At 41.8% G+C, this 27,858-nt stretch overlaps 1 protein-coding gene across 13 annotated transcripts in view; it reads right to left on the bottom strand.

The window, feature by feature from the left end:
- The window catches only part of KLF8 (KLF transcription factor 8), a 255,999-nt gene that overhangs the window by 55,123 nt on the left and 173,018 nt on the right, over window positions 1-27,858 (bottom strand). For 4 of the 13 annotated variants that reach the window (XM_078363557.1, XM_078363555.1, XM_017968680.4 and 1 more), the window contains exon 1: window positions 5,823-6,808. The exons of 1 other annotated variant lie outside the window; for it this stretch is intronic. In XM_078363557.1, coding sequence (XP_078219683.1) covers window positions 5,823-5,829 — 7 coding nt within the window. In that variant the 5' untranslated portion in view covers window positions 5,830-6,808. Of the gene's footprint in view, window positions 1-5,822; window positions 6,809-7,148; window positions 7,247-12,476; window positions 12,500-18,376; window positions 18,521-27,858 lie in introns of those variants that run through there. 8 more of the 13 variants (XM_078363547.1, XM_078363551.1, XM_078363552.1 and 5 more) reach the window with 8 other exon arrangements.

Genomic DNA, 27,858 nt, shown 5'->3' with positions numbered 1-27,858 from the left:
ATGTGCATACATGAAAATATCTCCAAAGTATATTTTTAAGTAGACAAGCAAGTTGTAGAGAACAATATGCAGAATGTGTTACTACCTGTGTATAAAAGGTGAAGGGGATATATATAGATAGATAGATAGATAGAGCCAGGCGCAGTGGCTCATGCCTATAATCCCAGCACTTTGGGAGGCCAAGGTGGGTGAATCATGAGGTCAAGAGATCAAGACCATCCTGGTCAACATGGTGAAACCCCGTCTCTAAAAAAATACGAAAAAATTAGCTGGGCCTGGTGGCGCGTGCCTGTAATCCCAGCTACTCAGGAGGCTGAGGCAGGAGAATTGCCTGAACCCAGGAGGTGGAGGTTGCAGTGAGCCGAGATCGCCCCATTGCACTCCAGCCTGGGTAACAAGAGCGAAACTCCGTCTCAAAAAAAAAAAAAAAAAAGATAGATAGATACACACACACACATATAATAGAAACTACCTCCTAAGGTTGCAGTGAAGAATAACTGTTAATTTTATAAACTTAGAAAAAGGAATGAAAGTGAAGTAAGCAGTGAGAAAATATAGTTGTTGCAGTACTCATATATATATGCATATTATATGCGTATTATACTTAATAGGACCTCATTCAATCTTAATTTCTTTCCTAAAGATCTATCTTCAAATACAGTCACAAGGTTAGGTGTTAGGTATTCACTGTATGAATTTTGGCAGGGGAACACAATTCAGTTCATGTCAGTATGTCAAGCTGCCTAGTCCCACACTTTTAAAAGTTGATTACCAACATTTCAAAATCAGATTTCACTTAAAATCCTAGAATTCCAGTTTCTTTTGAATAATCAGAAGATACTGAACCATATATATATGTACATACACATATATATATATCTCCATCTATCTGTAGAAAACCAAACATGATTTCACATTATTTTTGAGTAAACAAATGAGCCCAATACTACGATGTTATAAATAAACACACACACACACACACACACACACACACACACACACACACACACCCCTATTGCTTGATACACATTACATAGCCCTGGAAAGACTCCTAATAGATAATATTAGTTGCCTCTAGTGAGGCAAAATGGGTCACTATAGAATAGGAGGGAGACATTTTTCACTATGTGCCCTTTTGTAAATACTGAATTTTGAGCTATGTGGAATGCATTGCCAATTTAAAACGCATGTTTCAATTGAAAGTGTTTAAATTTTAGAGAAAACAAAACACATGTGTGAGCTTGTGGTCTATAGGTGTGAGGCACCGCACCTCGCCATATATGTGCTCGCCGTATATGTGCAGTGGTCTATAGGCTGTATGCGCCTCTAGCCTAAATTCAGGTGGTGGCACTTAGCATAGTAAGAAAGAACCAGATACCAGATACAAAGGGGAAAAATATACAACAGCCGTTGGCATCTAATTAAATGAGAAAATGAGGAAGAGGGGAAAGTTTAACGCCAGCATTTGAGCATAGGACATGAGTACCACAACAGCTACATTTTCCCACTGCTTACTTCACTTTCATGCTGCCTTCTAAGTGTTTACAAAATTGACACACTTATTCTTCACAGCAACCTTATGAGGTAGTTTCTATTATCTCCATTGCACAGATGGGAAAACTAAAGTACAGAGTTTCAATAAGTTCACCATTACTATGGTCATAGTAAGTTGCAGAAGCAAGGAAGTGAAAAGAAGAGTCTTGAATAAGGGATGAGTGAAGAGTCGAGAGGTGAAGCTCTGTATTAGGAATGGTGAGTGTGAGGTTACAACAGTATCAAATTGCTAGTGATGTGAAATATCTGGATTGGGCTCTTGAGTTAGGTTATTGCTCCTTAATAATCCTAGAACTTGGTTTACCAACATCACATCTATTTTGTCTAAATACACAGATAACATCTTTTAGTATATTAAATGGAGCATCTAGCATCTTTCAGATATTTAAATCCAGCTGCCTGTCTGCTAATCTACATTCCTCTTCTGCAAACACACAGCAGCATTTAAATAAAACAAAATTTTTAAAATAACAAATATGATGAGACCCTCAACTTATGAAATACATATTAGATATCAGGCACTGGGTTCAATGTGTACATTATTTATAATTATGAATCACCATTTCATTTTAGAGATGAGGAAACTGAGGTTAAATGATGAAACTCAGTTGACACAAACAGAACAGAAATTTAACTTCCAGGTATAAAAAAAATCTAAAAAAAAAATTAGTATATAAAAATCAGGAAGAGGCCGCGCAGGTCCAGTGGCTCACACCTGTAATCCCAGCACTTTGGAAGGCTGAGGCGGGTGGATCACCTGAGGTCGGGAGTTCGAGACCAGCCTGACCAACATGGAGAAACCACATTTCTATTAAAAATACAAAATTAGGCCGGGTGTAGTGGCTCAAGCCTGTAATCTCAGCACTTTGGAAGGACAAGGTGGGTGGATCACCTGGGGTCAGGAGTTCAAGACCAGCCTGGCCAACATGGTAAAACCCCATCTTAAAAAAAATAAAATAAAGAAAAAAAAAATACAAAATTAGCTGGGAGTATTAGTGTATGCCTTCCTTAATCCCAGTTACTCGGGAAGCTCAGGCAGGAGAATTGCTTGAACCTGGGAGGCAGAGATTGTGGTGAGCCGAGTCCAAGCCATGGCCTGGGAGGCAGACATTGAGGTAAGCCGTGATCGCAGCATTGCACTCCAGCCTGGGCAACAAGAGCAAAACTCAATCTCAAAAAAAAAAGAAAAAACAAAAGTCAGGAAGAAAACCAAACATGATTTCACACTGTCATTGAATGAACAAATGAGCCCAATATATAATGTTATTCATTTATTCATACTCTACTTAGCGATAAAATGGCAATCATGCTAGATGATCATCTAGGTCAATCATCCTCATCAAGTTTTCCTTCATTCACAAAAACATGGCATTGTCAAGCTAGATCTTAAGATTGTCTACAAAATATGCACCAAGTATTTACAAGGGAAAGGTAAATGGCATCCAGTAAATGGGCAAATACTTTGGGGATACAATGATAGTGCATGTCCTCAAGCACCTTTCAGTCTGAAAAAAGGATAAAGGCTTAGATATGTATACAAATAACCATAATGCAGGACAGAGTAATCTAGAAAATGTGATATGGAAACTCAAAGTGGTATTTCCAGATGCAAGGATCAGAAAAGGTTTCACAGAAATGGCATTTAAGTTGAGATCATGAAGAAAACCCATAAATACTGTTTTCAGGAAAGATAATGAAAACAAGTACATTATAAGGCAGTTCATTTATGATAAATATCAACTGAGCAGACAGAGAGGGATGTATGAAATGTACGGAATAGCTGAGACGAAAAGAAAGACTTGCTGTGGGGGCTAGGAATTAAATTAGGACTTGAAAGAAAAGTGGAGGTTGGATGAGGGGATTAAGAAGATATTTAAAGGCCAGGTGCGGTGGCTGACACCTGTAATCTGAGCACTTTGGGAGGCCGAGGTGGGTGGATCACGAGGTCAAGAGATCGAGACCATCCTGATCAACATGGTGAAACCCCGTCTCTACTAAAAATACAAAAAATTAGCTGGGCCTGGTGGCACATGCCTGTAATCCCAGCTACTAAGGAGGCTGAGGCAGGAGAATTGCCTGAACCCAGGAGGCACAGGTTGCGGTGAGCTGAGATCACACCGAGCTGAGATCACGCCATTGTACTCCAGCCTGGGTAACAGGAGTGAAACTCCGTCTCAAAAAACAACAACAACAACAAAGAAAAAGAAGATATTTAAGATGGTAGGAATCGAAAATGAGTTAAAAAATATTCTCAGTGCCTGATATTTAGTATTTCAACACATATTTGCTAAATGAATCATATATCCAAAGACGATCTTCTCTTCATTCAGCAATTTAAGTGAGGTCATAAAGAACAAGTTACTCAAGGCAAGGGTGAATATACAAATGTATTAAATAATAATAAAGCCCCTGCCAGAATGAGAAAGAGTGGTTGAGGCCCCCACCGCACCAGACACAGACAATCTGGCAAGATCAAAGATGACTAGACTCTGCTCGGTACTTTGGTTATTGGAATTCACTTAACTGAGCCAATGAAAACCCCATCTCAGAAATACGTGCACTACAACAATGAGAGTGGTGATGGTAGTCTGGTTCATGGTTGTTTTTTCTGAATTTCCAATGTATCCTGAAAAGTCTAAACAGGAGGGTAGAGCCCTCTTGAAGGTAGAGCCATTAACTAAGTTGGTCTTGAGAACAGACTACATAGATGCTCTTGTCATTTTTACTTTTGAGGTTATTATTTCTATTCTTCCTACGTTTTCTGCCTGTCTGCCCCCCAGGCTTACCTGAAGACATTGTTCCCCACCCATTCTGTGTCCTCAGCAGTCACCAAAGGTCAACAACTCTCATAAAAGGGGTTCCCCCATAACTCTAAAGGATGGGATGAGGTCATTTATGAATCACTTGTTTCTGTTGTCCAAAGGTCCTGTTGGTTATACCATTCTGGTTAAGTTGTCCAAAGAATGAGAGGAAAGGCAGGCTAATGGCCCTCTCTTTTGGAAGTGATAGTCTAGTGGAAACAATGTTAAATAAGAAGCAAATAAAACCTGTGTTCTAGCCTCAGCCTTTGGGCAAACTACTTCAGTCTTCCTGTTTCCCTTTACCACATCTGGAAGGTGTTTTAAGGACAGAAAAACACCAATTTTATCAGCAGTGCTTCAGAAAAAGACTTCCAAACTGAGTAAAAAAAGGAAGTTAAACTAAGATACAAGTGGCAGCCTCTGCCACATCCGCAAGATATTTCATCCACCTGAGTATCTACTGCATTCTATGGAAGAGAAAAGCAAGCCCCAGGGTGATGCACAAATAAGTGGTGATACTAGGGTTTCAAAGAAGATCTTTATTTTACCCCATACCATGGCAATCTCCATCAGTTTCATATCCAAATTTAGAGATTATTCTTTTTGCTCAGTTATTACCACACTTAATAAATGCCTTTCTTCATGACAATACCAAAGAATTAAGACATCCTGCCTTTGGCCACCTGTTTGGATGTGATTTATTTTTTTCCCAAATTATTACGGTTTAAAAAAAAAAGCCCACAAAAAGCTCCTCCAAGTGGCTGAACATAAGGATTCACTTCAGCAATCACAGCAATTCAGCCCAATCAATCTTCCACCTACACAGAGGAACCAACAGCCTTGGCCACGTCTTAAAGGGCCAGAGCAGAGCCTAGGCTCCGGCTTCCTTCTCCAACCAACCTCAGCCCCTCCTTAAAGAGCTGGCACGCCCAAAGCAGCTCCTCCCCCGCAGCTGCTTCCAGGCCTCATCTGTGCCTCCCAGAGCCTAAGTTTGCACCTTAAAGCCCTGTCCCCTTCTCCCTCTTTTCAGAAGCTTCTCTAGGTACCCGCCAAGGCTTCAGGGGGTTACCTGGGAGCGTTGGCCTTCTGAATCCTGTTCTCTCTGGTTGTGACTTTGGCTGTGTCGGGTTAAGTCAAAGACAATCCTTACCGCTTAAGGAGTATTGGGAGTGCCGAGCCAGGGCGGACTAGACTAGACAAATCCATCCATTCTTGCCCCCTTTCACTTCTTCCACCAAGCTCTCTCCTCTCCTTAGCCCCTCTTGGCCCAGCCCTTTAGCAGCCCTTTAGCAAAGTCATTTTCCATTGAGTTTCATCTGATTCCACATGGTGTTATTAACCTTCCGCTCCTGCCCCCACTGCTAAAACACCAAGTGGGGTGTAGGGGGGGAGCAGGGGGACTGGGAGGGGAATAGAATCTAGACGAAAGAGGTGGAGTGGGTGGGTACTAGTCCCAGAGTCACTTACCGACCATGTCACTAGCTGAGGACTCCTGAAGTGTCCAGAACTCATGCCGTCCTCCGGGAGGCTCATACTCCTTAGCTGATGGCAAGAGAGCAGTTCCCCTCACACCCGCCCCATTCTGACAACGCGCAGGGCGACGCGCTCTCGTCTGCTCCTTCTTGGAACCCCACTCCCCTTTTTCTTCGGGCTGGAAAATGAGGAGGGGATCGAAAGGGGAGGGAGTCGATTCAGACCCAGCTGGGCCACTCTCGGAACAAGGGAAACAAAGCTTTTAAGCATCCAACCCAAAAATCAGGGGCCGGCAGAGTAGACTTCCTAAAAAGAATCCTCCCCCTGCAGCTTTTCCTTTGACAAAAATAAAGTGGGTTCGCTGGGCCGAAGTGGCCAGAGCTTAAGATCCTCCGTTCCCCTTTTACCTCCACCAATTCAGTTCCGGCCAAGCCCACTCTCCACCCATCCTCTGAACTCCACACACCCTTTAAAAGGAGAGGGCCGGGGGTGGGGGCTAAGAAAACCAAGCCAAACCCCAAAGCACTACTTGAATACAAAGTTGAGGCAGAGAAGAAATCCTTCAAGACAGGAACCCACGAGGATATACCACAAGAGGATCCCTTCACCGCCGCCGTTGCCGCCGCACACCCCAGCGCCTTCCTAAAAAGAAAGAAGGGAGGAGAAAAATGCCGACGATTGGTAGAATCATAGAGAAGAACACCAGCCCCAGGGCAGGGGCTTCAGCGAAAAATGGCAGCAACTCGTGCGGGTCCTCCGGGGCGGGGTTTCTTGAAGGCACCTAGCTGTCCCACTGGGGACCTCGCCCCCCCACGCGGGTCAGAACCTAAAGTGCTCTCTGGGCAACCTGAGTGGGTGGAGTGATTCCGTCTTTCTCTGGCCCTGCTAGGCCCAAAAGAGAGGTGTGACTATCGTGAGGACTCCACCTAGGGTGGAGTTCCTTAAAAAGGACAGGCGGCCGCTAGAGGAGAGTGCAAAGTGGGAGGAGGTGGAGAAGGGTGGGGCTGAAAAGGAGGAGGGAGAAAGGAGGGGGTGGGGCGGGGCCCTGGGCCGAGAGAGCTGGCCTCGCCCCCGGCGGCCGCCTCCCTCAGCCTCCAGCAGCGGCAGGTATAATTCGAATCATTTTCAGTTCCTTATCTGTACCAAAATTAAGGCTTGCAAGCACGCTGCTCGGTTACCTATTTACTCCGGTTATGCTGACTCTCCAGGGGAGAGTGAAACGGGTACTGGGATTGGGGCTGGGGGCTGTCTAGGAGGGAAAGGATGGGGAAAGGAGAAAACAAAAAAGCTGACAACTGGAAGCGATATTTATCCTCCTACCTCTCCATGGTAACACCAGCAAGGACAGCGAGGTCACAGTGTCTTCTCAGGGAGGAAGCTAAAAGGAACGGAGATTGGAGCTGGGTGCATTTTCTAGCAAGAGATGAGCGGAGGAGGTGAAGGCGAAGGAGTAGGTGGGGAAGAAGGAGGAGTTGAAGATGATCTGTGAATACAGCGTGGCCCAGCAGGGAGACTTAAGAAAGGCTTTCTCAGTCTCCCAGATACCAGACCTCTAAGAATAGAGTTCTCAACCCCCTGAGACCGCCTCTCAGCCACGCACTGGCGAAAATCCCCATAAACCTGAATCCACAGGATAGGAGCCATGTTTCCAGGATTTCTTTACTCTTGCCTGAAAGTCTCTCTGTAGCTCATTTTAATGGGAGGCCAGGAAGTCACAGGCAACCACAGCCCATTTTCAGTGCCTCTTCCCTACCACAATTCTTTTAAAGACAAGGAAAAAGAAGAGACACGAGAAACAAAGCAGAGGGAGGAACAGCAATGACAGGAGAAATAATAGTATCTGCCATGTATTCAGCACCTAAGATGGGCAAGTCCCTGTACCAGGTATTTTACATTCATCATTTCCCCATTTAGTCCCAATGACAACCCCGGAAACTAGATATTGTTATATTCTATGTGCCCTTTATTTAAAAAAAATAAGGAAACGGAGGGCCACAACCCAGTATTTTTGAACACATAGGTCCACTTTCGTAGTTGATATTTCTGCCTGAATGTCTTCAGAGCATCTCATCTACCTTCCTTTCCCCAAAACACTGTTCTTCCTCCTGTAGTTCACCAACTACCTGAATGGCACCACCACACATCCAAGGCAGCACCCTGGAACTCTTCTTTTAACCTGCTGTGATCTGGCCTCTGCGTACCTCTCAAACAGCAGAGATTTTGCTGTTGTCCTGGGCTTTACTTGGATTACAAATCCCTGGAAATTCCAAGCTGTTTCCAATCTCTGTGCCTTGGGTTGCTTTACTTTCTCTGACTGAAATAGACTAAGCTCTCTGCTCACCTTTTATTCTTTCATGTCCTTCCAATTAATCCATCCACTTTCTTGAAAGGACTAACTCAAGGGCATCTCCCCTTCTTAGTTAATTTCTTCAGGCAAAACTGACCATTGCTTCTTCTGTCCCCTTCTCTTCCTCAGGGCACATATTTGTTGGTATAATTGCTTCCCCCTACTAAACTGTAAAGTCCTTGAGCTGAAGCACCAGGTGATTTCATTTCTGTAACTTGGATGCCAGGTTACATTATTATGAACAGTAATAATAGTTATGGAATATTAACTATGTACTAAACTCTGTTGTAAGCCTCTTACGTATATTAACTCATTGAATGTCTATGAGTAGACATTACTGCTATCCCCATTTTACAGATAAGGAAACTTAGTGACAGAGGTTAAATAAATACATATGCATAAGTATTTGTTTCATAAAAGAATGTCCCTGTAGTAGGGGTTTCATAAATAACTCTCTATCTCACTATATCCCTTCCCCACCACCTGCACCCCTGCCAAGCTTACAAGGTAAAATATATTGACATGGAATCATACAGAGAAGTGTACAACTCTCTATGCCTTCATTTAAAAAATGTACTTTATCCCTTGGAGCCTTTGTTTCTCAATGTATAAAATTTGGGGAGTATTATTCAACATAGGATTCTCACCACTACAGCCAAGGCTATTTTGAGGAATGCTGAAAAGTTTTCTCTTAGATTCAAGTGTGTGAAAGACACTCAACAGTTTGTATCAACAATAAATGCATTTTTGTGATGTGTAGATGAAAATGAGTAGATCACTGAAGTAACATTTTGAAAACAGTAGCCACTACCAGCCCTGAATACAGTGGGTATGCCTTAAGGCCATCGCATTACTTGTTTGTTCTGAAATAGCTTTTCAAGAAGATCCATTCATACACAGATAACTGAACAGTTTATATTTTATTAAAAGTCTTTCTTGTTAACAAATTTATTTTAAGCTCTAGTTTTTTGTTTGTTTTAGAAATACTGCCTCAACTTTATTTGTGGGGAAAACGTAGACCTTAGATGGAAAATTCAGTTTTTGAAAAACTTGAAGTTATTGAAACTTGGAGAAACAAACCCAAGATCCTTTGCTATCTGTTCTTCCATCCGTTCAGTCAATAAAATGTACTGAGCACCTGTGCTTTATCAAGAACAATGCTAGGTGTTGGGGTGAGGGATAGAATGAGAACATCCATTCAATCCAAGAGGCTCCAGAGGAAGGGCCCTCAATTTCACTGTACACACACAGTGTATTAGTCCACATTTCCCCTTCAAATATGGCCTCGGTTTCACTCAAATTAGGACCCAAAGGTAGTTCACAGAACTATGTAACCCATGACCACAGTTAATATCAAAGGCGGGAATTTGCCTTTATATTCTTTTACTCTTGACACATCAAAATAATCAGTATGTGGTTGATGTTGTCTATGTCACAGGAAAGGGTGCGAGGGAGCAGGTATGGAGAACTAGAAGTTTTGATAAATTTCCCTGTCCTTCTAGGAAGCACTACAGGCTCTCCTTTCTTTAGCTAGCTAGAATAGCATGAACCAAATACCAACCTGAGATATTTTCAACCCCTTCCATCCCACCTTATGCCTGAGGGAAACTGCTTGAAGAAGCATCCTGTCTGTGCTTTCCTCTGTGTATCCAAGGAATCAGATGAGGAGTATAAGACTTAAGTGGGGAAAAAAAAAGGAAAAACCCAAAGGGCCGGGTGTGGTGGCTCATGTCTGTAATCCCAGCACTTTGGGAGGGCGAGGCGGGTGGATCACAAGATCAGGAGTTCAAGACTCAGCCTGGCCAAGATGGTGAAACCCCGTCTTTATAAGAAAAAAAAAGAAATTAAGTGTGGAACCTAATGAAAAGCAGCTGAGAAAGATGCAGACACTATTCTGGGCACACATATGCTGTTCTTCCCTTCCTGTCTTTCTCCTCTTCATCATACAGCTTCTCTTCCTCCTAAAAGCCAGCTTACAAACTACCAGGGTGGAGCCCAGTCTGAAGGCTGGAGGGAGGGGAGGTGGAAAAGCCTCAGTAAGAGGACTCCACCCTCTGTGTTCCCAGTAGAACAACAACAATAAAAAAAGAAGGCTTGAGAAGCTGGGGCTGACAGGAAGGTGGGGCAGAATAGGGCAAAGTGAGGAAGGGTGGCTAGATGGGAGGGGAGTTAGGGCCTCAGCTGGGTAAAGCTGGCCTGGAGATGGGAGGGAAGTCAAGCAATACATAAACAGAAAAACCTGCATTCATTGTAACACTGTTGTTCACGGAACAACAAAAATGTAGGGAAAACCAGGGCATAGTTCCGACCTAGGGGGAACAAAACTGTCCTCCTCACCCACTTTTCTTCTTATTCCACAGTTCCCCAGAGAGCATATTTCTTCTGTGAGCTCAGCTAGAAAGAGACCTTTCGCCCCTCTGCTAATGTTGAACCAGTGTTAAGTTCCTCACATGTCCCAGAGGACAGCGCTAAGGTTACTGCCAGCAGAGGATAAAGATATTTTGGAGAAGGAAATTTAGTTAGCTGAGAGAAGAAAGCCTGGAAGGAGATTTCGGGAATAAAACAATGATTTAGATTGCAAACTGTGCAACCCTGGGCAAATGCCTTTACATCTCTATACATCAGTTTCCTCGCCTATTTTAAAGATACCTTGTTACTTCACAGAATTGTCAAAAAGATTAAATAAGACGCAAAGGTGGCTTTACAGTAAAATTAATGAAGCTTAAGCTTTACGCACCTTTCCAAGACTTTGGGAGGGATCAAAACACTGTGTTTTTCTTAAAGAGGGTCCCCAAAGTGGCATAAGCTTCCAGCCCCACAAAACCTAGATTGGCCCCCGATGAGATTATAGCCTACAAAGTACAGTGCCTGGCACACAAAAAAAGCTCTCAACAAAGGTTAACTAATATTCATAGCAATGGCAACTGTGAAAACTACCAGCTTTAGGTTGAGTCTCTTTCTGGTCATAGATATTGAGAACATGCCCCCATGTTCTCCACAACCCTTGCCAGTGTATATATAAATAAACCAGTTTATAAAGATCAGCAACTAAACTGCTTGCTTGAGACATTCAAAGGTATGATTAAATTTGGTTTAGGAATGGCCAATGGGCCAGAAACATGTGGCCAGGGTTTGAAATTCTCCTGGCACAGCACCATGCCAGACAAGCTCTAGCAGGCCTGCTGAGTCCTATAAATTTAGCTGTGCCTCAGGCTGCTATCTTTATGAACAAGGAGCTTGACTAGGTAGGGAACTGTGTGCGTGTGTGTTTTGTGTGTGTGTGTGTGTGTGTGTGTGTGTTGGGGCTAGGGGATTGAATATGCAGGGGTTTTTCACTCCATTTTAGACCCTAGATACTACCACACCCATAAATTGGAAGAGGGAAGAGGCTTTATAATCAACAGCCAAGTCAAACCAGAAAAACTGCACCTGCAGAAAAGGGATAACATCCTTGGCCTTGTCCCCAAAATGTATATTCCTGAGTCACAGAAAGAGCCTTTTTTTTTTTTTTGAAATGGAGTCTCACTCTGTCATCCAGGCTGGAGTGCAGGGGTGTGATCTTGGCTCACTGCAACCTCTGCCTCCCAGGTTCAAGCGATTCTCCTGCCTCAGAGTCCTGAGGAGCTGGGATTACAGGCATGCACCACCATGCCGCTGGGGTAATTTTTGTATTTTTAGTAGAGACGGGGTTTCATCATGTTGGTCAGGCTGGTCGTGAACTCCTGACCTTGTGATCCACCCAGATCGGCCTCCCAAAGTGCTGGAATTACAGGTGTGAGCCACCAGGCCCAGCCAGGAAAGAGCCTATTGTTTAAACAAGAGAACGACTTGCAGGCTGGGCTTGGTTGCTCATGCATGTAATCCAAGCACTTTGGGAGGCCGAAGAGGGCGAATCACGAGGTCAGGAGTTCCAGACCAGCCTGATCAACATGATGAAACCTGGTCACTACTAAAAATACAAAAACTAGCAGGGCGTGGTGGTTCACACAAGCCTATAGTGCCAGCTACTCAGGAGGCTAAGGCAGGAGAATCGCTTGAACTCAGGAGGCAGAGGTTGCAGTGAGCCAAGATCGCACCACTGCACTCCAGCCTGGGCGACAGAGTGAGACTCCATCTCAAAAAACAAACAATCAAAAAATTGCATTACTGCTTTAATATTAAACAAATAAATGTATGAGATTGTCTAAGGAAATGTATAAATAGAACAAGAACTTCTTTATCACTGAGCTAATCCAGAGAGGCGCCAGGGCCCTGAAGGCCCGCAAAGGCAGGCTCATGCTTATCGTCCTTGTGTTACTTACCACAAGCAGTTCTCACTTCCCCAACGGAGGGGTGGTATCCATCTTTCACTGTCCCCTAAACCAACAGGAGATTGGCCTTCACCCTTCTTCCCATTGCAGTCTTATCACTTTCCTCAGAAAATAAAAGGGAGAGAAGAAAGTGGGTGGGGAGTATGTTTTTGGTGCTTTCTTAAAACCTTTCTGCCAACACACCTGTTGAAGTACTGCAGCCTTATTTTTCATTTCCTCTGTCTTTTGTCTGCCCAAATGGCCTTGCATTGTGGTAGTCCTTTTCCCTCAAGTCAATACCACAAATATTGTTTGAGCAGTTTACCCTGGAGCCACAATAACAGGATATTCCCTTCTCAAGTCAGGCCAGAAGTGAATTTAAAAGAGAAAGCCAGGCAGGTTAGCTTTGGCAATTTACTTCCTAAGGTGAGATCAATTATTTGATTCAAGATGAGAGTCGAGTTAATATGTCATACAGATAGAGGCAATGATACCTGTTTACACGATATAAACACACAACTAAATGACCAGGATTGTGTGAACAAGTGGGGAGAATATACAAAAATATGCTGAAAATAAAACAATGGGCACACATAAACTAGCAAGATTTATTCACCCAATGACAGAATGTTGGTGTAAGAAGCACTCAAAGATGTTGTTTCATCCAGTGGCACTTATACCATGTAATTCAGGTGGCACATAGATAAATATTTTCTAATAGTATCTATTTATTTGTATGGTTACCTTCTATTTATGGAGAGTAAAACTTGCTTTCCATTTATGGTAATGCTATTTGTGATGAAATTTATTTCAGTAATACATGTCAGTTCATTTAAAGAAGCATATTAAGTAAATAACAATATAGGTAGGACTCAGATATGGTCTAAATCATGAAATTTAAACATAAATAATTGAACTTTAGCAACCCATGATTGAATCTAATTCTATTCCCAATTCAGGACTTCCTTTATTTAGACACCTTGGTCTAGAGGAGAGTCTAACCCAGAAATCAACAAATATGAAGCAATCTTGCCTCCTCCTCCTGTGCCCATGGCAGAATTGTTAACAGAACATAGCATTTTTCCCCTAAGCCTAGGTGAAGCCTTCTACTCTTCTTCCTTGAATCTCCAGTTTGGGCTAAGGGGTCCTATTCTGACTCTTACAGCACTCTGACATATTTCTCACAGAGGGTTCACTGCAATATAGTATACCTCTCATTTTATGTGGCAGTCTTATCCACTAGAGATACCTCTTTTTATGTGGCAGACTGCCACATAAAAAGACATAAAGATGATTGAACTACTATTAGACTCCTGGCCTCAAGGAGCTGACTCAAGGACTGTCAGCTCCTTGAGGCCAGGAGTCTAATAAGTAGTTCAATCATCTTTATGCTTTCAATTCTGAACACAGTGCCTGTCATATGACAAGTAATAAAAGTTTGTAGAATGGAATAATTTAGAGCTACAAATGCCTGGGTGTGAATACTGATTTCGCCACTTACTAACTGTGTGACTTTGGACAGGTTACTTAACATATCTGGGCCTTGGCTTCTCCTTTGTAAAGTGAGGATAATGATAGTACTTACCACATAGGATATTGAAAGAATTATGTAACTTAATACATGTACATATAACATGCTTGGAGGAGTACTTGCCACAGAGTAAAGACTATATATATTTTTGCTATTATTATGTTGAACTGAAACATGCCTTGCTGATATTTCCACCTATTGGTCCTGGGACTCATCCCTGGAGAACCATAGATGAAGTCTATTCCTTCCATGTCATGATCCCTCAAAGGTCTCCCATAAACCTCCCTGATTATGAAATCGATCTCTTGCATAACATAGTTTTCATACCCCCTTACCACCTATTAGTTGGTTGATTAGAGCAAAATAATAAAGACTCCTAGGCCAGGGATGGCATCTCACAGAGACAAGGTGCTTTACCATATAGTTTGCCAGGTAAACAAGTGCAAGGATGAGAATAAATGTCTCTATTACCAGAAAACCAGAGATGGAAACAAAGGATGGTCACCCCAGATTTAAATACAATAATGAAAAAAATTGAAAAGATCTAAATGTTTAATAATAAGACATTGGGTAGCTAAATTACAGTACACCCATATGATTGACACACTGCTAGGATCTAAGTATATGTATACCCTTCAAATTCATATGTTGAAATCTTAATTCCCAAGTGATGGTATTATGAGGTAGGGCCTTTTGGAAGGTGATTGGTCATAGTTCTCCACCTGCAAAGATGGGAGTAGTGTCCTTATAAAAGGGCTTCAAGGAGCGAGTTCGCCCCTTTTTACCCATCTGTCTCTTCCTACATGTGAGGAGGCAGTGTTCATCCCCTCTGGAGGATGCAGCAACAAATCACCATCTTGGAAAGAGAGGAAGCCCTCACCAGACACCAAATCTGTTGGCACATTGATTTTGGACCTTCCAACCTCCAGAACTGTGGTAAATAAATTTCTATTATTTATAAATTCCCATGTCTGGGGTATTTTTTAGTAGCAGCAGGAACAGAGTAAAACATGTACATTATATAGCCATTAAAATTTAAATTTTTCAAGAATTCTCAATCACTACAGAAAATATTTATATAATAAAAACAGGACATAGAAGTATAGTTACACTACCATTTACATTTTGCTAGACATAAACACATGCCATTCATCTTTGCCACAAAAACAATCACAATTTAGTATTAAAACAAAGGATAGCTAGTAGGATTACAAGAAAATTTTATCTTTTTTTTTTTTTTTTTTTTTTGAGACGGAGTTTCGCTCTTGTTACCCAGGCTGGAGTGCAATGGCGCAATCTCGGCTCACCGCAACCTCCGCCTCCTGGGCTCAGGCAATTCTCCTGCCTCAGCCTCCTGAGTAGCTGGGATTACAGGCACGCACCACCATGCCCAGCTAATTTTTTGTATTTTCAGTAGAGACGGGGTTTCACCATGTTGACCTGGATGGTCTCAATCTCTTGACCTTGTGATCCACCCGTCTCGGCCTCCCAAAGTGCTGGGATTACAGGCGTGAGCCACCGCGCCCAGCCCAAAAATTTTATCTTATGGCCGGGCACAGTGTGTCATGCCTGTAATCCCAGCACTTTGGGTGGATTACCTGAGGTCAGGAGTTCGAGACCAGTCTGACCAACATGGTGAAACCCCATCTCTATTTAAAACTAACTAACTAAATAAAAAGAAAATATAAAAAAGAAAATTTTATCTTAATTAAAATTTTTTCTGTAAAGATCATGTATTGCTTCTATAATAAAAAGGATCTAGTTGGACATAAGACTATAGTTGTAAGAAGCTGAAGAATTATGGTGGTTTTTATTTCCTTTATTATGCTTCTTTGTTTTTCAAATTTTCTATGACAGATTTGTAGTTTTTATATAATTAGATAAAACAAGATGAACTGTTTGTAAAGCAACATCATATCATAATTTTCATTCACCTGGGTCATATCAGTTTTAGGAAAGAATACTCAAGGAGCAGGAGTATGTAACACTAGTAACAAGACCCACCATAACATTTCTTACCTACACTATCAAAATGACCTCCTAATTAGTCTCCCTAACCATTTCTGCCCCCATGCACTGCAGCTAAAATTTATCATTCCAAAATCAGAAATTTCTCTTTTTTTATTTTATTTTTTTTATTTAGGGCTGACTACAGCAAAAAATCAGAAATTTCTCAAAGGTGTCTCATTGCCCTCAAGATAAAAACTAAGCCAGATAATAGACTGGATTGGAAAAATGTGGCACATATACACCATGGAATATTATGCAGCAATCAGAAATGATGAGTTTGTGTCGTTTGTAGGGACATGGATGAATCTGGAGAACATCATCCTCAGCAAACTGACACAAGAAAATTAAACACCGCATATTCTCACTCATAGGCGGGTGATGAAAAATGAGAACACATGGACACAGAGAGGGGAGTACTAAACACTGGGGTCTATTGGGGGGAAAAGGGGAGGGCCAGTGGGAGGGGGAGGTGGGGAGGGATAGCCTGGGGAGAAATGCCAAATGTGGGTGAAGGGGAGAAGCAAAGCAAAGCACACTGCCATGTGCGTACCTATGCAACTGTCTTGCATGCTCTGCTCATGTACCCCAAAACCTAAAATCCAATAAAAAAAAAACAAAAAAAAAACTAAGCCAGATGCCGTGGCTTACTCCTGTAATCCCAGCACTTAGGGAGGCAGAGGCAGGAGGATAGCTTGAGCCCAGGAGTTGAAGACCTGCCTGGACAGTATAGTGAGAATGTGTTCTCCACAAAAAGAAAAAAAAAGATAAAAACATAAACAAATGTTAGATAAAAAGTAAAATCTCTTAATGTAATCTACAAAAAGAAAAAAAAAAAGCCTTCGGAAATAGCTTATGCTTTTCTCCCTAGCCTCATCTCCCCAACCAGGATTTATTTGCCACTTGCTCAAGACAATGCTGTGCAAGGCAAAGTACACAAATCCTGGCTACATCTTTCTGCTTATAAATTTGGCTTAGTAACAATAATCACAATTTGTAATTAGGTATGTTATGTATTTTTGTGATTATTTTTTCTATGCCTGTCTCTCTCACTTGAATCTTTACTGTGAAAGCAGAATCTAGGTCAACTTTCCTCACAAATGTGATCCATTGTTTTAAAGAGAGTAGTTGCTCAATAAATATTTGCTAAATTCACTGTCTGGCTGACTAAGTGATATCCTCATTTGCTTTTTAATGCAGTGTTCATCTTTGACTTCTCTGATCTACAAAACTCCTGAATGTGCTGGGATGGCAAGGGGCCATAGTCTTGAGGATAGGCTAGGTTGTAGTAAGTTATTTTTTCCTACTAATGATAATTGGAGTAAGAGTTTGAGGCTGAAATTAGTCTACAATTCTGTAATAATAACTAACATGAATAGTGTGCTTGCTATGTGACAGTCATTGTTCTAGGTACTTTACATGTAGTTAGCTCTTTAATTTCTACGAGTAGCATTATCCTGATTTTACAGAGGAGAAAATTGTAGCAGAGAGAAGTTAAGTGACTTTGCCAAGATCACATAACATATCACTCCCTTCAGTTGTTTTGACTGTAGCTGGATCAAAAGAACATAAACTGTAGGACATGCCATGGATCCTCAGAAATGAGCCCTAGAGGTCTGGATAAGGAACCGTTATAAACCTGTACAAGTTTCGGCAAATGACAATTTTTTTTTGCATGTTCATATCTGTCCTTGGCCACACTGTGTTTTAATAAGGCCAGGGGAGGCACCTCTAGTCATGACCCAAGTAGGAATAAAACAGGAGGCACTTTTCCATGGTGACCAAAAACACCATTTGCTGTAGAATTATTTTTTAATTTAAAGTGTGCTTCAGAACTAGTTCTGACAATTTCAGCCAGTATTATTTTTCCCATTTTAGAGCTCCAGAAACGCACAAATTTGTTTTTCTGTGAAATAATCAATATGGCTTATTATGCTTATGTGCAAGTGAGTATAATTTAACTTAAATTGTTTTGCCAAGACTACAAATTAGTATATTAAAAATGGAAATCCAAAATGTTAGATTCTTTATTCAGATAATTATATAAACTATGATAAAGCACAGAACAAAAACATAAAAGTATTGTATAATACACATTTGTCAGAGAAACATGAACACATTTGATAAAGTAAAAGGCACATGTGAATAATAGTATATTTTTTTATGTGAAAAAGAAGTGCCTCTCACTGATTTAAGATTCTATGACAGCATTTAAGACTTCAGTATCTGGGCTAGGCACAGTGGCTCATGCCTATAATCCCAGCACTTTGGGAGGCCAAGACAGGCAGATCCCTTGGGATCAAGAGATCAAGACCAGCCTAACCAACATGGTGAAACCCCATCTCTACTAAAAATACAAAAAAAAAAAAATTACCTGGGAATGGTGGTGTATGCCTGTAGTCCAAACTACTCGGGAGGCTGAGGCAGGATAATCGCTTGAACCTGGGAGGTGGAGGTTGCAGTGAGCAGCGATCAAGACACTGCCTGGGCAACAGAGTGAGATTCTGGCTCGAAAACAAAACGAAAAACAAAAACACGAAAAAAAAAAAACCCTCGGTATCTTATGGTTCTCACACTGTAGCATGCATCAGAATCCCTGGGAGTTCTTGATAAAACACAGATTGCAGGGTTCCACCTCCAGAGTTTCTGATAGAGTAGGTTGTGGGTGGAACCCAATTATTTACATTTGTAACCAATTCCAAGGTGATGCCGATGTTGCTATTCTGGGGACTAATAGTAATGATTGCTATTCTTGGAGGACTAATGACCTGATCTTGTTCTTTAGGGAATAAGACCATATATCCTGTTGTTCTATTATTGCTCTACAGGTGTTGTAAACAGACAACTGATCCATAGGAAGTACATTCTGTAGATCTTTAGAGCAAAGAATATTTCTATCTTTAATTCTTTTTTAAATTTCCGTTTTATGAAAGCATCTAATAATAACAGCTACCAAATTAGCACTATTTATACATTACTTCATTTACTCCGTTGAGATTCCCATTTTACCCCAAGGAAGTAGGGACTGAGTACATACCAGATTGTAATCTCTACTGCCCCCCCCAATGTATAAAGTTGTCTCAATCTCTCACCAATGTATTTTTTTTTGTTGTTGTTGTTGTTGTTCTTTTTCTTTCTTTCTTTCTTTTTTTTTTTTTTTTTTTTTGAGATGGAGTTTCGCTCTTGTTACCCAGGCTGGAGTGCAATGGCGCGATCTCGGCTCACTGCAACCTCCGCCTCCCAGGTTGAGGCAATTCTCCTGCCTCAGCCTCCTGAGTAGCTGGGATTACAGGCACGCGCCACCGTGCCCAGCTAATTTTTGTATTTTTAGTAGAGACAGGGTTTCACCATGTTGACCAGGATGGTCTCGATCTCTTGACCTCGTGATCCACCCGCCTCAGCCTCCCAAAGTGCTGGGATTACAGGCTTGAGCCACCGCGCCCGGCCTTGTTGTTGTTTCTTTCTTTCTTTCTTTTCTGAGACGGAGTCTGCCTCTGTTGTCATCCAGGCTGGAGTACAGTGGCAGAATCTCGGCTCAATGCAACCTCCACCTCCTGGGTTCAATCGATTCTCCTGTCTCAGCCTTCCCAGTACCACCACACCCGGCTAATTTTTGTATTCTTTCACCACTTTTGAATTGAGGTAGGGGGTCAAGATGGGAAAAAGTCGGAGAAGGTGAGGACACTGGGGAGAGGTCGGAGGTCAACAGGCATCTTCAGCACTGGTTCCAATCTGAATGTTTCTGGACACTAGCCTCCTGATAGCTAAGAAGCACCTTTATTTTATTTTTTCCATTTATGGAAGTTATTATTAGCATAGCTCAAGAAGCAAGTCTGGCGCTTTAGCAATAGCCCATTCCCAGTTGCTAATATTAAGGGTTCAGAATTTCTTGATTTTAATAATCTCCGTGCCTGCATAGACCCCTCCTGCTGGAGATGCTGTCATAACTGGCCACTAATCATCTGTGTTTAATGATACTCCATTCCTCAGGGAGGCCTAAAAAGAGGTTTCTTTCATGGAGTATCACAGATGGGTCCCGAAAATTATTTGGTCAAGTCCTCACATTCCCAAAAGATATTAAATTTAAACTTCTGCCTTTATTGCCAAATCACAACATTGAAAGAATTTTTGTTTCTTTTTTTTGAAAGAATATTTCATCATACAAATGCAAACATTGAAGTACACCTTCTATAGCACACTATGATATTTATATTTATATATGACTATTTTTATCATCTTGTAAATAGCATTCTATTGTGTGTGTTTCTTAAAATGGGTTGTTTTGTTTAATGTAAATATTTAAAATATACCACAATTTTGAAGAACACTATTTTTGATATCATTTAAAAAAAAATTATGAGAATCAGGCCGGGTGCAGTGTCTCATGCCTGTAATCCCAGCACTTTGGGTGGCCGAGGTGGGTGGATCACGAGGCCAAGAGATCGAGACCTTCCTGGCCAACATAGTGAAACCCCATCTCTACCAAAGTATAAAAATTAGCTGGGCGTGGTGGCGCGCATCTGTAGTTCCAGCTACTCGGGAGGCTGAGGCAGGAGCATTGCTTGAATCCGGGAGGCAGAGGTTGCAGTGAGCTGAGATTGCACCACTGCACTTCAGCCTGGCACCTGGTGACAGAGCAAGACTCTGTCTCAAAAAAAAAAAAAAAAAAAAAAAAAAAATATATATATATATATATATATATATATATATATATATATATAAATAAAATGAGAATCTCAAAAAAGAAGTAGCACAAATCCCTTTGACCACTGTGAGGTCTTGGCCTCGTGCTGTTAACCTCTTCTCTAAACCAACCAGATTTTTTAATCTCACATCTCTGTTTTCTCAAGGAGAAATCCTAACCTAATCCTCACAAACCCTTTTACAGCTCTACAAATCTGTATGAATAGTTTTTGAGAAGGAGATTTGCCCCTTTGGGACCTAGTGTAAAATTTAAAAGTTGAATTTTTAATAGGCCTTTAAACCTTTCTTCCTATTTACGACTAATCACTATAAAGCAAAATACCAATTATGTGTATCAGTAAACATGTGTTCGGTTACCTTTTATATTCTAAGTTTGACTATATCACTAGTAAATGATGGGTTCCTTTGATTGTCATAGGATATTGCTCAGATGGAATGACGATCTGCTTATTAGAAAAGAGAAGAGTTACTGGTTTTAAGAGGAGACTGGTGATATGTTTATTGCCAGTTTTGTACACAGGAAACAATTTATTTAGGGGTTCCTATCACAGAACATGTTTTGAACAAGCAAAAGAACTGTTTTATCATACCCCAAAATATATCTGTTACTGAGCAGGACTCTGCTCTTCATCACTCTAACCCAGACTCTTGGCTTGGCTCCCAGAACTCCAGCCTAGGTATATTACCTCACTATCCCCCGCTTGTAGCAGGAGTGAGTTTACATACTTTATCTGATATCTCAGACATTTACAGAGTTCTAAAATAATTAATCAAAAACATCAAAGCTCTTTTATCTCTGCTCCTTGGAACAGGTTACCTTTGGATCCTCTCTACACAAATGCAGGCATTGGTACAGGTTTTCCTTTCTGCTGTTGGTAGGTAAAACAAGTCAAATTATTCTGCCTCACTAGTGCTACTGATGCAATGGCTGTTCAGTGGTCTCATCTCCGACCTGACTAGTTTCTGGGATTCTGCCAATTCCATTCCTAGTAGTGATTCCACTCTCACCTGGTCTGCAGCAAGTGACCCCAGCTATCACCAAGGGCCTAGAAGCTTGGACCTCTACCTACCACTCGTCCTTCTTCAGGGTACTAACCCCTTTCCTTTTGCTGTCTATCCACATTCCCAATTCTAATTTACTTCTCTATTTCAATGTTCTGCCTGTCAAAATATCTGCTTCTGCTCTAACTCGTGGGTCCAACCAATATCTGTAGCCTTTTAAAAGGTACAATTGAGAATGGCATGGAAGAATCCCGGATTCTACAAATCCAATTAGATGGAACCTGAAGCAATTAGCATCCAGTTTGGTTCTATCAGGAAAACACTACCAACAATGAGTACTTTTTCCATATTGCTGGTTTCTAATGCATGATACATATGAAGCATTACCAAGATGTGGTTCACTATTCTTGAGTATGCCTCCAAGACAGGAAGTCAATGAGTACTAATTTTTGCTTAGTTACGTTCTCCAAATTGGCAGCACATATTTTCACTACCACTGTAAAACAGTCATTAACACGTTCACATTCCTGGCTACCATAGACCAGGAGAGCCAGATGCTAAGCAACATTAAGGCCTTTCCCTCTTGAAATCCAGCTATTTATTAAACAGATACCTGTTTGGCACGTACTATATGCTATGAGAGAGAGATCTGAGCTAGGAAGGAAGATCAAGGAAGGCTTACCTGAAGATGAGAAAAACTAACAGGGAGGGAACAGGAAGATGGAACCTCATAAGGAAAGTCCCTGTATCAGGAAGGACCATGCATGTTCAAAAACAGGAAAGGCCAGAAAAATTGGAGGAAAGTGAGCAACAGAACATGCAGTACAAGTTGAGGCTAGAGATAAAGGAAGGGGCCACACTATGCAGGAGTTTATAGCGATCCTAAAGGGTTTTGTTGGCTTGATGTGGTGACTCATTCCTGTAATCCCAACACTTCAGGAGGTCAAGGTTGGAGGATCACTTGAAGCCAGGAGTTCAAGACCAGTCTGGGCAGCATAATAAGACCATATCTCTAAAATAAATAAATAAATAGATAAATAAATAAATAAATAAATAAATAAATCAGCCGCCAGGTATGGTGGCACGCTCTACTTGCTCTACTGGAGAGGTAAAGCTGGAGGATCACTTGAGCACAGGAGTTCAAGGTTACCATGAGATATGATCATGCTGCACTCCAAGCTGGGTGACAGAAAGAGACCCTGCCTCTAAAATAAATCAATTTGCCGGGTGCGGTGGCTGACACCTGTAATCCCAGCACTTTGGGAGGCCGAGGTGGGTGGATCACGAGGTCAAGAGATCGAGACCATCCTGGTCAACATGGTGAAACCCCATCTCTACTAAAAATACAAAAATTAGCCGGGCATGGTGGCACATGCCTGTAGTCCCAGCTACTCAGGAGGCTGAGGCAGGAGAATCGCTTGAACCCAGGAGGCGGATGTTGCGGTGAGCCGAGATCATGCCACTGAACTCCAGCCTGGGTAACAAGAGCAAAACTCCGTCTCAAAAAAAAAATCAATTAATTACAAAAATGAGCTTTGTTTTTAATCTAAAGAGCCACTCAATATTTTAAGCAGAGAAGCCACATGATAAGATATGCATTTTGAAAACATATCTTGGGTTGTATCATAGAGAGCTGATTGGAAGGGGATGTGGCAAATTAGGCGAGACCAATTAGGAGGCTGGTGCAGGACTTCAGCAATAAAGGATTATAGCTTACACTAGGTAGGGGAAGTGAAAATGAAGAGAAGAAGACGGATTTTAGATATTTGGGAGTTCCAATTCACAAAGACTGAATATTGAAGGTGAGGGAGAGGGAAGTGTCTAAGATGATTCTTAGAATTCTGACTTGAGCAACTGGATGAATAGTGGTGCCATTCACTGAGAAACAATAAAAAACAAACATATTTAGGAGGGAATATTATGAGTTTGGTTTTGGATGACTTGAGTTTAAAGTGCCTTATAGGTGAGGCCAAGTAAACAATTGGATTTGTGGATTTCTTTCTTTCTTTTTTTTGAGACAGTCTCACTCTGTCTCCCAGGCTGAAGTGCAATGGTGTGATCGGCTCACTGCAACCTCCACCTTCTGGATTCAAGCAATTCTCCTACCTCAGCCTCCTGAATAGCTGGGATTAAAGGTGCTGGCCATCACGCCTGGCTACTTTTTGTTTGTTTGTTTTTGTTTTTGAGACGGAGTCTCACTCTGTTGCCAGGCTGGCGTTTAGTGGTGCAATCTCGGCTCACCGCAACCTCCGCCTCCTGGGTGCAAGCAGTTCTCCTGCCTCAGCCCCCCGAGTAGCTGGGACTACAGGCATGTGCCACCACACCCAGGTGTGTATTTTTAGTAGAGACGAGGTTCCACCGTGTTGGCCAGGATAGTCTGCATCTCTTGGCCTTGTGATCTTCCCACCTCAGCTTCCCAAAGTGCTGGGATTACAGGCGTCAACCACAGTGCCTCACTAATTTTTGTATTTTTAGTAGATATAGGATTTTACCATGATGGCCAGGCTGGTTTTGAACTCCTGACCTGAGGTGATCCACCCGCCTAGGACTCTCAAACTGTTGGGATTACAGGTGTCAGCCACCAAATGCAGCCAGCAATTGGATACATGGATTTCTGAGGAGCCGTATGCTCACCATGGAGGAACTAAACCTCATAGAGCAGCAATTGCTTCTGCAGACCTCAAGTCTTGTTTTACTCTATAGAAATGCACTTTTCTGAGCTGCTACTTGGGCCTCTCTTCCAAAAGTGTTTTAGAATTAAGTGAGACTTATTTAATATGGAGCCAAACATTGTTTTATCTTTTGTCCAAGCAACTCTCCTGAATCCGCCATCTAATTAATTAGCCATCTCCACAATAGTGATGACTGGCTCATTTAATATACAGATCACCAATGTAATAATGATAGTTTCAAGTTATCACTTACATTCATTTAATAACAACAATAAGGGCAAACAGTTATTGAGCACTTAATATGAGATGCATCTTATTTGGTAGGCTCTGGAGATTTCAAAATAAATTAAGACCTGGCCACTGTTTGCAAAAGACTCAGAGTTTACTGATCAACTTGCCCACTTACCTGTCTCATAGTACATAATTTAGCAATAGTTTTCTAAAATTGGAAGGATAATGACAGGTGCTGAGCATAACACCTGTTATGTGTGAAATATAAAACTGGTTATAAGGTTTGAGATGTATTTATGCAAGGAAGGCAGTATGACATAGTGGTTAATAGTTTAGACTTTGGAGTTGGACTGCCTGGATTCCAATCCTGGCTCTGTGATGCTGAGTAAATTTTTTTAACTATTCTGTCTTAGTCTTTTCCCCTGTAAAATGAAACTAATTGCAGTACTTGTTTGTATTAGTTTGCTAGGGCTAACATAACAAAGTACCATAACTGATTGGCTTAAACATCAGACATTTATTATCTCATGTTTGGAAGGTTAGAAGTCCCATTGGCTGGGTGCAGTGGCTCATACCTGTAATCCCAGCACTTTGAGAGGCTGAAGTGGGCAGATCACCTGAGGACAGGAGTTTAAGACCAGCCCAGCCAACATGGCAAAACCCTGTCTCTACCAAAAAATACAGAAATCAGCCGGGCGTAGTAGTGCACACCTGTAATCCCAGCTACTTGGGGGGCTGAGGCAAGAGAATTGCTTGAACCCAGGAGGCAGAGTTTGTAGTGAGCCAAGATTAATTACATCATTGCACTCCAGCCTGGGCAACAGAGTGAGACCCTGTCTCAAAAAAAGAAAAAAAGTCCCAAATTAAGACATTGGCAGGACTGGTTCTTATTAAAGGTTTGGAAGGGATGGATCTATTCCAGTCCTTTTCCTTGGCGATCTGCAAGCCAAGGAGAAGGACTGGAATTGATCCATCCCTTCTCATATTTCTTCACATCATCTTTTTAAGCATATGTCTGTGTTCAGAGTTCCCCTTTTCATAAGGATACCAGTCATATTGACTGAGGTCATTCTCAATATTCTCACCCTCATGACCTCTTTTAACTTAATTACATCTGTGATAGCCCTATTTCAAAATAAGGTCACATTCTGAAATACTGGGCATTAGGACTTCAACGTACTAATTTGAGGCAAGGGGGTGACACAGTCCAGTTCATAACATTATGTCATAGAATTGCTGTGAAGTTTTAAAGAGATAATCCGTAAAACACTTAAAACAGTGATAGGGATGGGAGGCAGAGAAATTCTAGGCAGAAAAGGGTGGGGTTCCTGGCAAGGGCCCCACCCTAAAGCCTGGAACTTTACATCCCCTTTTTCCCACTCGAATGTTGCCTTTTCCAAAACCACAACTGGCCCCCCTCACCCACCATCCTGTACCCATAAAAGCCCTAGACTTCACTGGCAAAGAGCAGAGAAGGGGAGAAGTAACTGAACATCAAAGTGAAGCAGTTTGACTTCAGAGGGACAGCTTAATGGCAAGACTTTAGTGAAGAGTCCAGCTGGAGATGGCTGGACTTCAGGGGAAGAACACCTTCCTGCTCCATCCCCTTTCTAGATCAGATTACCTTCCTGCTGAGAGCCACTTCCATCAGCAATAAAATCTGAATTTACTATCCTTCAATTCATCTGTGGGACCTAATTTTTTCTGAATGCCAGGCAAAAGCTTAGGATGCAGAAGCCTGTCACACTGATCCTCTGTCCTCATGAAAAGGCAGAGGGTCCACCGATCTGTTAAACACTTAAGCCATCTGCAGACAGCAAAGCTAAAAAGAGTGCTGACTGTAACACTCCTTCTGGGGCTTCACAGGTCATGGGCACCCCCCACACTAGATGTTGTCTTAATGTTAACTATTAAGTTGTATATTACTTCATTTAATGCTTATATCTATGACCCATGTGAAATAGGTCATTTTAGGCCAGGCACAGTGGCTCACAACTTTGAGAGGCCAAGCACTTTGAGAGACCAAGGCAGGTGGATCACCTGAGGTCAGGAGTTCAAGACCAGCCCGGCCAACATGGTGAAACCCTGTCTCTACTGAAAATACAAAAACTTAGCCAGGCGTGGTGGTGGGCACCTATAATTCCAGCTACTCAGGAACCTGAGGCAGGAGAACTGCTTGAACCCAGGAGGTGGAGGTTACAGTGAGCTGAAATAACACCATTGCACTCTAGCCTGGGCAATAAGAGTGAAACTCCATCTTAAAAAGAAAGAAAGGAAAGGCCAGGGGTCCTTATAGTGGGTCACACCTGTAATCCCAGCACTTTGGGAGGCTGAGGCGGGTGGATCACCTGAGGTTGGGAGTTTGAGACCAGCCTAGCCAACATGGAGAAACCCCATTTCTACTAAAAATACAAAATTAGCTGGGTGTGGTGGTGGATGCCTATAATCCCAGCTACTCAGGAGGCTGAGGCAGGAGAATCACTTGAACCCAGGTATATCGAAACTCCATCTTGAAAAAAATAAAACAAAAGAGCCGGGTGTGGTGGCTCATGCCTATAATCCCAGCACTTTGGGAGGCTGAGGTCAGAAACCTAGTCTTTAAAAAAATAAAAAGGAAAGAAAGAGAGAAAGAAAGAAAAGAAATAGGACATTTAAAAAGATAAAAACATGAGACTCAAGGTCACACAACTAGTAATGGTAGAGTTAGTATTCCAGTATAGCTCTGACTAATCCCAAAGCTGATGCATGTTTCACTATACCATAAGGCATCACCAGATGACTGGGTTACTGTTTATTTGAAACTGACTGCCAGAGAAATATTTTCAGATATGGTCAATTATTTCATGCATCAGTGCCAGGATCTTACTGTCGTCAGGACTCTGATTAGCAAAAGCAGTTGGTCACATATATCCTTTATGAATCTAATATAACACCACCTCCAGGCCACCTAGGCTAACAACGTCATTGAGAACAAAAGATGTACTCATGCTGAGAAGTGGAGCAAGATGGTAGAATAGAAAGATCCACTAATCATCCCTCCCCTCCATGCAAGGACAGCAAGTTAACTATCTACAGAGAAAAAGCACCATCATAAGGAGCAAAAATCATGTGAGCACTCATAGTACCTGGTTTTAACTTCATATACTTGAAAGAGGTACTTAAGAGATAGAAAAAACAGCCCTGAGTTGCCAATTTCACACCTCCCTCAATGCCCAGAAGTGATGGCTTGGTGCAGAGAGCTTCTCTG

The sequence above is a fragment of the Callithrix jacchus genome, chromosome X (genome assembly GCF_049354715.1).
Source record: "Callithrix jacchus isolate 240 chromosome X, calJac240_pri, whole genome shotgun sequence".
NCBI classification, from domain to species: domain Eukaryota; kingdom Metazoa; phylum Chordata; class Mammalia; order Primates; family Cebidae; genus Callithrix; species Callithrix jacchus.
The sequence above is the reverse complement of the archived record's forward strand: the minus strand, read 5'-3'. Positions and strand labels throughout refer to the sequence as shown.